Source organism: Mauremys mutica, chromosome 11, assembly GCF_020497125.1.
Source record: "Mauremys mutica isolate MM-2020 ecotype Southern chromosome 11, ASM2049712v1, whole genome shotgun sequence".
NCBI classification, from domain to species: domain Eukaryota; kingdom Metazoa; phylum Chordata; order Testudines; family Geoemydidae; genus Mauremys; species Mauremys mutica.
Genome location: NC_059082.1, coordinates 63,081,865 through 63,093,526, shown reverse-complemented (window position 1 = coordinate 63,093,526; position 11,662 = coordinate 63,081,865). Strand labels below are relative to the sequence as shown.

Here is an 11,662-nt window from a genome sequence, read left to right as displayed (position 1 = left end):
GGAACAAACTGATCCAGATTATATGTATCCAAGAGTTGTGAAGGAGTTCGTCTGTGAAATGACTGAGTTGTTAGCAAAGATATGTCATTAAAAACAACTTTTATGCCACAGGAGTGGTAAAGTAGTAAGTGTTGTACTGTATTTTAAAAGGTCTCAGAGCATTACCAGGGAATTGTAGAGCAATAAATCTTACATTTTTACCTAATCAACTAGTTAAAATGATAAAAACATTTTCACAAGGAACACAACATTATGGTAAGGTAGGGTCTAACCAGTATGGTTTCTGCAAAGGAAAATCATGCCTCACTAATCTGATAGAATTATTTTAATGTGTCAACGTAGTATATAAAATAGAAACTACTGTGGACTTTCAAAAAGTATTTGACAAGGTCTCTCACAAGAGACTACTATATAGGTATGAGGTGACAAGCAAAGTATTGCAAGATAAAAACTGAAAACTGAACAGATGAAGAGAACACCCTCAGTGTAGCTAAAGCTCTATCATTTTACCTGATCAGGCTGAAGTCATTCAGGAGCAACCCTAGGCTACTTCTTGTGTTGAAGACAGAATGAGGGATCAAGCAATGCCTACCCAAATACTGTGTTACTGGGTGCTTACTTTATTAAATCTTGCTATGAGTTAGCAAGATTAGATCCACCCATGCAGTTTAAAGTCCACTCCACCAGGGAGTCAAGCAGCTTCTGCAGTTTCCCAGGAAAGCATACCAATCTCTGAAAACTGCAGGGCAGCTTCGCTGTGATCCGTCCACACTTCTAGATAGTATTATTCCCTAGCCACAGTATTAGGAGCCAATGTCTGGTTTGGCAGAAATTCAAATAAATTGAGCATCCATCTCCAACCTACAAAATCATTGCTTTTAAGTCATTAGAAGTGGAATACATGCAAACAATCACCCAAAAGAAAATGACTTGTGGGCTGTTAGGTTGTTGAAGCAAGCTCCCCATCCCAGAGTGAGATGTATTGCATCCATGAAGAGATACGAACACCAATTTTGGGAGAATTAGCTTTCACGTATGTGTTGTCTGAACTTGACAGGTAATTTATTACCAACCAACGTTATAGTGTTCTCATTCTGAGATAAGCATATGGAAGAACATATTACTGAAACCATAAGGCCTATCACCAGGGAAGAATATTACTGTTGGTTGGAATTATCTTGATGTTTGAGAATGGCAGACTTGCCTCTGGAAGGAAAGCCTTTCTTGCTTGAGAATCTAAAAATCACCCAGATAAGAGACTCTCTGTATAAGAAGGTAAGATTTCTTTCAATTTATTCTGAGTCCAACTTTCTCAAAAACTAAACATATATAAGGACTTCTGTAAGGCCTTTGTGAGCCAGTCATACAAATAGGGGTAAACCTAAATAGTCTGACACCTCCAATGCACTGCTAAATTCATTGCTGGATTTGACCATTGTTCTGGCAGGTTGTAAAAGTCCTTTTAATGCTGGTAGAATAATCTTGGAATTAGAAGGGGTTCCTAGAATATCAAAGTCAGAATGAGCAATAACATCAGTTTCTGTGGAAGTAATCTTTTCATTTAAGTAGAAGCCTGTCTAGATACCATCTCATGAAATTTTATGGCATATTCAGACAGACAGGGAAGATGTTGCAGCAATTCCACTGTCATCTGGTGATGTCTGGTCACCAGGCGTTAGATCAATGTCTTGAAATTCCACATCCCATAGATGGTTATTCGGATAAAATGTCTGGGACAATCAAAGGATAGCATTCTAGAGCACCGGATCTGGTGAATGGGGCTTCCCCTGAGGTCTTGGAGGGAATGACTCCTCTATAAAGGCTATTCTCAACCTCCATATAATATCTCAAAGAAAGCTAGTAGACCCATCCAGACCAAGGAGGAAACTGCAAGACACCAGAAACAGGTTCTCCGTCATAGAACCTGCCATGATATAGGCATAGTCTGTGTCTGTTTGAACTATGTGGAGCATTGGTCTAATGTCTGCTCTGAAACTGTTTTTTGTCAGGTGACTGGAACTGAGGTGGTAGAATAACTTGCCTGTCCCTATCTGACTAATCAGACCTCAGATCAGAAGCAGCAGAGAGTGGTGAAAGGTCTTGGCAACCTTAAAACTGAAAAAGGGGAAGTAAACTTCCCTTGTGAGTCCATAGAGATTTAGGACAGGGAAATTGCAGAAATTTGAATATGCTATACAATCTTTTATCTCTCTCCACCTCACATTCCCCACGGGAGAAGCTACTGTCTTTCTTTTATCACCTATATCTTTCCCTTTTGGAGATACTTGGACTACACTATCTTCTGGATCAGTTACTATAGGCTGAACAAGCAGTGAACTTGTGCTACTGCTCCTACTGTTAGTTGGCACTGAAGTGGAGAAGCTATAGGATCCTAAGAAATGTAAAAAAATAAAAACTTTGAACAAAACAATATAATTAATCCTAGCTAGCTAACTATGACTAAAACTAGCTAATGATGCTGTCTTGCTTGAAGAGGTGGTTCTGGAGAGGTTCTAATCTAGTCTATCCACAACCCTGGCAAGAATGAACTGAAGTTTCCTGAGTGCCATGCTTTTATATAGGCACATCCTCAGAATGCTCAAGAACAGTGAGGGAAAAGGCAGGAGAGCACTCCAACAGGCACTGCTAGAAAATATTCCACCACTCAAGATGCACCAAGGGTGCAACCCAAGAGTGGGAATATGTAGAGGCCAAAGAACAGCAAGTTATTGCAACAAAATGATCTTTCAAGTTGCTTTGTTAGAATTTTGCCATCTTTTAAAATACATGAAAACTTTTGTTTAATATTGAAAGAATCAAACTTATTGGGTTTTTTAAATATTGAGAGTAACCTACATAACATGATTTAAACTGTACAAGAAAAAAATATGTTGCTTGTAGTTTATTATTAAATTTAATTTCTTTATATACTTGCTGTAATGGACACACTACAAATATCACCAAATTCATTTCAATATGCATATCTACATAAACAGAAAGCAACTGCCACCACACTGCCTTTGTAATTAATAATTTTGTAAACTAATATTCTAGAACCATCACTAACCTAAGTAATGGGTCACCTACCTCTTTGTGGCATTATCAAATGTCTGTCTGGACGAGTAATAACTACCATTGTACCGCACCTAAAGGCAAGTGAAGCCTCTTTAATACTAGAAGATACAATCAGGTGAAGTACTTATACAGCACTGGAAAACATGTATTTATAAACACTTTAATCAAATTCCCCAGAAGCTTAATTCTTGCCCCAAATGGGTGACAATGAAACAATTTCCTGGTGTTCCTTTACAATGCAGCATCTCTAAAAAGATCATGGTCCAACTGATTGTCTCAGGTGACGGTAGTAATAATACAGGAACTATAGTGTTTAAATATCATCCCATTGTATACAGAGACTTTCATCCTTACAAGCATTTTTCAGAGGCTTCAGAATAATTTTTGTACTCTATGAGTACAAAAGTACAAGAACTAAAACCTTTTGAAAGCTTGTGCACCATTTAGTGAAGGAAATGGAACACAAAAAACCCACCACCTTCCACAAAAATACAAAAAGGGTGAGCAAAACACCACAAAACTCATGACATGAGAAATCGAACATCTCATGATCATCATAACAATTCACAGTTACCAAGTAGAAACTTTTATTCCTTTATGTCCCAAGTACATCCTACATGAAAGGAATGGGAGGGGAAGGATTGAGAAGGAAAATAACTAAACTAAACACAGAACTGAAATTAGTTTTATAAACAGAATTCTCAGTGTCAAGTTATTAGAAACAACTTACAAAATGCAGAGAACAATGCTCAGAATATAAATAACTGATAGTTGGCATGATAGATAAGAAACGGAACTGAGTGAATACAGTCTGTGGTACAATTCATTCCTTGGCTCTGAGTTGTTTACAAGTAAAAATACAATATTTCGAACTGAAACAACCGTGTAACAGTTATTGAGGTAACTTATGAGTCTTCCAGAGAAATTAAAGTAATTGATTGTATATCACAAAACGGTCCATAACGTCCACATACATCTTTTGATTGTATAGAAAAGTAGTACTTCTTGGAGGCTGTAAATTGTGATAAAGAACAAGCCATTGGTAGGGGCAAAGCCTTTATTTCTCCTATTTTCTTCCAGTGTGGTACAGTACTGTTATTGGAGTGTTCATGGTATATGAACAAGTGATAGCTCTCTACAGGAGCGCACTTGGGATCAATCTCAGTAACAGTCCATGAGAGTGCAATACCTTTTGGATTTTGCACCTGAGCCAGTTTTAGTTCAGGCTTCTGAGGTGGCACAGTGTCTCTGAATCCATCCTTGAGTTCTGGGTATGGAGGTATTCTTGGTAGTGGAGGAAGATGTGGAAACTGTTCGAGAACCTAGCGAGCATTTAAAAAAAAAAAAAAAGGTGAATAACTTAGCATTACTGTAATATTTCTGTAATATGAACAAATCAACCAGAGTGTGCTAACTTTTGATTCAGATTGTTTCCTAAAATTTTTTGGGTACAAGTTTTACAATACAAGTTTTTTGTATTGTGGTAAATAATGCTGCATTAGTTTCATTTTAGGTATTCATTAGTTCAGTAGTTCTTAGAATGACTCTATGGATAAGAATACTAAATTCAAAACAAACAATAGTATTTTGTTAAATTGTTTTGTTTTCTGGTATGTCGTGCTGCAATGCTTTATTTACTGAATTTACGTTACTTTACCACTTTTAAAAAAAAATCCTTCCAAAGACTCCCTCTAAACTAGCCGTATTTTACAGTCTCTAAGAGATCAACAGACCAGAACAGTCACAGGAAATTATCTATTGCTGCTACACAAATGCTTAAGTTTTGCTAACTGATTTTATTTTCCATAAATCCAATACTCTCCCACCGCCCTCCGCAAAAAGCAGAAGACACTACTAACAAACACTGTGTTAAGATTATTTTTGGTTGTCCCAAAATGAGTGCTGTAGAGGTCAACATTATATCTAATTGAATTGTGACTATGCAAATCTATCCAGTGTTCTGTTATTGCACTCTGATGAATTTTCCAAAAAATACCTAGAGATTCAGCCAGACAGCAGCACACCCACAGGACAGAAAGGTTTAAAAAAAATAAACTTTACCAATATGAATAATACTATAGGTATCTTGATGAAGTTTAATTATTATTAGGGAATTTTGACAGCCAGATCAGATTGTTCTGTAGACTCATAGACTTTAAGGTCAGAAGGGACCATTATGATCATCCAGTCTGACCTCCTGCACAATGCAGGCCACAGAATCTCACCCACCCACTCCTGTAACAAACCCCTAACCTATGTCTGAGTTATTGAAGTCCTCAAATTGTGGTTTGAAGATATCATACAATCTAAAACGCTGAAAGAAAGAGCTTATGTTCCTATCTCACTGGCAATTACCAGGGCAGAAAGCTTGCACTCTATGTAGATCTTTTTTTTTTTTTTTTTGAAAAAGTTAAACTGACCAATCTTTAAAAACTGCTGCTTAGATTCGATCTCAGAAGAAATCCAAGTGCAGCTGTGAAGAGAGTCTGTCATAGCTATTTTAGAAGAGTCATTCTGGTTTCATAGCCTTTTGAACATCCAGAAGAACAGAATAATAAAAAGCAGGACTGACAACAGTGGTTCCACCCTCCTCATGGTATATAGTTAGTTAAAAAAATCCCAAACCATAGAACTGCCTGTACATTTTTCTTTTTGATAGTCAGTTACCCCGAGGATATACTATAGACAGTTCTGTACATCTATTAACAAAATATTTTAGGATGAGAACAATTCACTGCTCCTGGAAGCATCTGTACTGTTCCACTAAAGATTTATAATCCTGACAGGTCACAAGATAGATCATAAAATCCTGTTACCACATTTGGTTTTATGCTTTTAGCACAAGACATGCAAAAGTTTCTTGGGTGGATAGAAACAGATTTCTCTCTCACCCGGATGTTCCCTGGCATTAGTCAATCCCTTCCCTCCTACCATCAAGCTCTTCCAAGAATCACATTACCCCTTTTTCTTCCCCACGGTGCTTCCTTAGAAGGATCCTGGCCAATCTCTTTGAGGTGAAAAAGACAGAAAAATGATTGGATTCTCCCCTTCACCATGTGCTGGCACCTTCTGCAGCTACCACTCTCCCATGGCTCCCAGCTCTAACCCAACGGAAAGCTCTGCAAGTCATACAAGTCACTTTCTCAAAACCAGGGACACCATTTCAGAAAAATTCGAGGGAACAAAGCTGTGTCAGCATATACAATAGTATATGTGACAATTGTGACACTGCACTCCATATTCTTCATAGTGATATTATGATAGGATTACGATGTATTTTATGCAAAATAAGTCATGGGAGGGGTCATTGGAAAAGTTATGATTTGCTGAATACGATTATCCTATTTGTATGCATGTATCATTTTTGTATCTGAAGTTATGAATATTGACTATGTATCTGTATTTCAAATGTAGTTACACCTGGGTAACGTCCACTAGACAAGATGCTTTCAGTCTACATAGTGGGTGGGGAAGGATCTATTCAGGGCAATGGGCCATTAGGAAAAAACAATAGCCTTAGGAGAAGCTTATCTCCCACCTGGGGAGCTTTCCTGAAAACGCTACAGACAGCCTCCAAGTAATGGCTGCTATGACTCTACAACAGTGGTTCCCAAACAGGGGTTTGTGAACCTGGGGGTTCGCGAAATGTTACAGGGGGTTCTCAGGAAAAAATTCCCTAATGGCGGACAGAGTTATCCCTAGGGACCGTGGGCAGCACAGGGTCAGCAGCCCGGAGCCCCTGGACTTCCAAGAGCTAAGTAGATCAAAGCAAGCATGTCTATCACACTGAGGAGATATAAACTGCAAGACTCCTTATAAGAAATGGAAAGGGAGGTGGATATTTTTTGCTGTTTTTTAAATTAAATAGGCAGCTAGTATAGCTTTTAAAATTATGAAGAACAAGTTGAAGCTTTGTTGTAACATGCATTGTTTGCCTGGACTGCTCAAGACCTGCATGCTTGTGTAGGAGGAACTCTGAGTTGACTTCTTAAATGCCTTCATGCTGTTTCCCATCTGATACTCCTTGATGAAACATAGGAGCCTTGTCTTATAACAGGCTTGTTCAAAGTGATACAAGCTACGAAAGTCAGATCTTGGAAGAGTGTTGCCATTTTCATAATATAATAAAAATACTGTATTGCTAAATAATAGTGTGTAATAAGCATGTCATAAAAACAAATTTTATATTTCCAAGATCATTGCTTTTATAATTTATACTCAGGTAAAGGAGAAAATCCCTGGAAATATTCATTTTTAGGAGGGGGTTCGCGAGACTTGTTAAAGTTTGGGAACCACTGATCTACAAGGACATGTGATTAGACCACATGTCTCTGGACTCCATCTTGGGATGTCAATATTTTTCCACAGACTAGTCTGGGAACCAAGCTTTGGGAACAAAGGGTTCCCGCCATATGCAAAAGCTATATAAGGCGGGGAGTGACATCATCTGGTGTTTTTCACTCCCCACCCAAGAAGACTCCTAAAAACACCTGTGGAACAAAGTCTGAACTGAGGGAAGTGCTGGGCCCAGGCTAAAGGGATTTCTAGCCTGTGAATGAAACACCTGGGGATTCCGAGTTGTAAAACAGGTGCAGCTTTCCCCGTAAGAATCTGCAGCCTGCTTGTATCATCTTAGGGTGAGAATCTGCTAGTCATATCCAATATATTAAGCTTAGTTTGCATTTTTTGTTTATTTGCTCAGTAATCTGCTTTGATCTGTTTGCTATCACTTAAAATCTATCTTTTGTAGAGCAAAAACGAGTTTATTATCTATCTAAACCAGTGAGTTGAAGTGAAGTGTGTGGGAATCATAGCTCAGGGGAAAAAGCTGTACCCCAGTTCCAGGTGGCACCCTGGATGGAACCTATCACATTTATTATATAATATTCTAAAAAATCAGGGAGGGGACAAAAAGAGAGCTATAATGGAGCATATAGACCTATGAAAAGCTGTGCGGGGGGTGGGGTGGGGGTGGGCGGAGGGAGGAAGAGGCAACTGCCACCGCTGTCCCATAACAAATGATGCTCCTGTCCAAGAAGGGAGAGCTCCATCCAGAGTTATATTTTCAGTCTCAGTGCTCAGAAGCCATCCTCAAACTCTTCAATAGAGCTGAACTAATATTATGTGTTTCAAGATCACTATATATATCAGAATATGCTAGGCATAAACACAAAAGAAGACAGTACCCGTCCTGAAGAGCCTGTACTCTACAGAGCCAGGCTTCCTTTCATCCATAACGTGATGCTGCAGTTAGGGAGAGGCTCCAGCCTCTCACTTGCCATACTTCTTGTCCAGCTGCTGTGTGGGTTGCCTATAGATATTAGATAGTTGTGCTGTGGATGGATGGGTGGGAGGCAGATGCCCAAATGTTATTAGGAGGTAAGAAGAAACAGATGTCCCTTGCTGATGACATTTTGATCTGTCTCGCCTTTATAAAACTGAAGGTGCTGTGTGGTGTACCCTTTATAATGGCCTGCCCAGGGCTAGTATGCAGCAGTATGATATACCAGCTCCTCTCCCAAGTTGCTATTAAATTATATATATATATATATATATATAATTTAAGAGACAAGTTAGCGGTTATGGTTGAAGAGAACCTTGAAAACGAGAAGCAACCAAAACAGTGACACCTATCTGTGTCTGGAATAACAGCTCCAAGAAATGTGAGGTGACCCATACATCTCAGTGGGATGTTAACTCACATGCCCAATCATGATACTTTAAAGTAAGCATGCCATTGCTCATTAAGGCATGCCAGACAGAAGAATGGGGTGGGAGTACAGACTGCAGATCTGCACTATCCACAGTGAATGATCTCTCGTTGTGGTACCATGAGTGGTGATGTTCTAGAGATGCCATTGGTTTTTTGGTTTGTTTGTTTTTTGGTCCCCAATCAAAGAGGAACTAAGCATAAGAAGCATCGCAGAACCCAGCAGGGCACTTGAGCCCCACCACGGCTAAGCCAAGCCAAAGCAGCTTAGTAGAACCCAATGGAATATTCAAATACTTCCATATATGGACCCCAGAAACTACACATGGTCATGTTTTGAACATTTGCACAATCGATTGTGAACAGTGCCTCATTCTGGCAACTCACATGAGTGGAATTTATTTGTGGGTGGAATAGTAATAAAACATTCACATTTAGATACTTGACCGTTAAATTACTGCTCGCTCATTCTAGCACTCATTTTTAGACACTGGAGAAGGATGGAATACAGAAAGTTTTGGACCCCCGATGGGTGAAATTTTCAACCCTCTTTTCACTCACTCAATTTCAGAACAGTTCCCCCCCAACTGAAATTTTCCTTGCTGGTCTTTGCCACACGATAGATATTCCACTGCATCACTTTCTACAATAATTTTTAGAAAAGGTCATTTTAGCATGTAGCAATGCCTATTTGATTAATGTTCTTGCTTCAATAGTGCTTCTTCTAATAGTTAGATTTTTGTTAGACTCCCCACCATTTTAGGAGCCATTATTGTAGTAAAAGTATTTCATGGTCACTGAAGACTTTACTACTCTTTTCATAATACAATACTACCTCCTTGTGGCTCAAAGGAGTAAACTTACCCTTTGCGAAGGAATCTAGTTTAAAACAAAAAGTAATGATAGCGTCTTTCACCAAAAATGTCCTTTAAAAGTCTGTTTTAATTCCCATTAAGTTGTATATCAGAGATTCATGAAGAGCTAGTCAGTTGGAATTTGTAAACACTCCAAATTTAAAAATAAAAATTGTAAAAAGCTTAATAAAGAAAAAATTACCGGATGTGAGGCTTGTGCTGGTGGTTCAAGGTGATTTGATTTGGAGCTTGCTGCCTTTGAATTACTTTTGTTTGACACAGAATTTTGGTCTTCTTTTAACTTACCTGTAAACAAAATGCAAGTTTTAAATACTGTAATTTTCCAACTATTGAAAGTGAACTGGGTTAAAAACCTTATTTCACAGATTTGTGGTTTATGTTTACATACTGAGGATTTCTCAGGGATTGTGCAAGGTTCTAGACCGGGGTAGGCAACCTATGGCATGTGTACCAAAGACGGCACACGAGCTGATTTTCAGTGGCACTCACACTGCCTGGGTCCTGGCCACCGGTCCGGGGGGCTCTGCATTTTAATTTAATTTTAAATGAAGCTTCTTAAACATTTTTAAAACCTTATTTACTTTACATATAACAATAGTTTAGTTAGAAAGAGACCTTCTAAAAATGTTTAAAATGTATTATTGGCATGCGAAACTTTAAATTATAGTGAATAAATGAAGACACAGCACGCCACTTCTGAAAGGTTGCCGACCCCTATTCTAGATCGAGGACTGTGGAGAATGAAATCTCCATTTATCTACAAAATACACAAGCAGTAGCGTGTAAACTTGTTCACACTGTTAAAGTGCTTCAGCTGGATGTATACGGGCTATCAGTAAGTGAGAGTAAGGGGGATAGTTCAGTCTTCATTTCATTTAATTGTCCAACTTGATATTTTCATCTTGATCAAAACAGAAGTAGATAAGTTAATGGAGGACAGGTGTATCAATGGCTGTTAGCCAAGATGGTCATGGATGCAACCCCATGCTCTGGGTATCCCTTAACCTCTGATTGCTAGAAATTGGGAGGGAACGACAGGGACGGATCACTTGATAAATCCACCTGTTCTGTTCATTTCTTCTGAAGTATCTGGCACTGGCCACTGTCGGAAGACAAGATAGTGGGCTAGATGGACCATTGTTCCGATCCAGTATAGCCACTCTTATGCTCTTACTTCCTATTCACACTGGATGCAGACCACCAACTCAGTTAATAGAGTTTTAGCTGAACATCTCTAACTAAAATCTTACATTAAATACAACATCTTCATCCATTCCAAAATGATCTCTCAGTTTCACATATTTTACAAACTACTACACAAATACCCACCACTAAAATGCAACATTATCTTGGTGGGATGCAAGAGCCTTTTAACGGCACAGGAACACTAACATGGCAGTTTAGAAGAAGAATATAAGAAGAAAAAAGAAACCAGTTAGCTGCAGGAAGAATTTAGGAAGTAGTAACTTATTTGTTCCAACTAGAATTTTTTCCAGGATACTGCCTAACATCCATTCCATTGCAAAAAAGCAGCATGTGATCTTAAATTATTACAAAGATTCTGATCCAGTTTTAAAATTCATACAAAACACAGAATCAACAGCACCACAGTGCTTTTTAACTCCAGGATAGAGCATTAGTTCTGTACACACTGAGATGGAAGAAGGCAACCTACCAAGCCAGCCACTAATACTATTTCCTGCAGCACCCTGAGTTCTCCCATCCAGGTCTTGACCTAGAACAAATACTGCTTAGTTTACAAAAATTAATGAGATTACAAATCACCCCAAGGCAGTATATCGTCAAGTAACAACTTTTACTGAAACCAAACTACTGGAGTTCAAATCCTGAAGTTGGACAACTATAGATGATTTGTAGCAAAGAGAACGTTATTTACCAGCAACTAAAGTTCTCTAAAACATATGACCCATGAAAGTCCATATTATGTCTCCCTTTATCCTTTGTTACCACACTTCCTCTTCACCTAAACATAAAACACTCT

At 38.6% G+C, this 11,662-nt stretch overlaps 1 protein-coding gene across 5 annotated transcripts in view; it reads right to left on the bottom strand.

Moving 5' to 3' along the window:
- Positions 1–2,913: 2,913 nt before the first annotated feature.
- ATF7IP2 (activating transcription factor 7 interacting protein 2) overlaps positions 2,914–11,662 on the bottom strand; it is a 66,979-nt gene continuing 58,230 nt past the window's right edge. For 3 of the 5 annotated variants that reach the window (XM_044980405.1, XM_044980408.1, XM_044980406.1), the window contains 3 exons: positions 11,336–11,395; positions 9,842–9,945; positions 2,914–4,397 (listed from right to left, as the gene is read on the bottom strand). In XM_044980405.1, the coding sequence (XP_044836340.1) occupies positions 3,981–4,397; positions 9,842–9,945; positions 11,336–11,395 (581 nt within the window). In that variant the 3' untranslated portion in view covers positions 2,914–3,980. The remainder of the gene's footprint in view (positions 4,398–9,841; positions 9,946–11,335; positions 11,396–11,662) is intronic. The other 2 variants (XM_044980407.1, XM_044980409.1) reach the window with 1 other exon arrangement.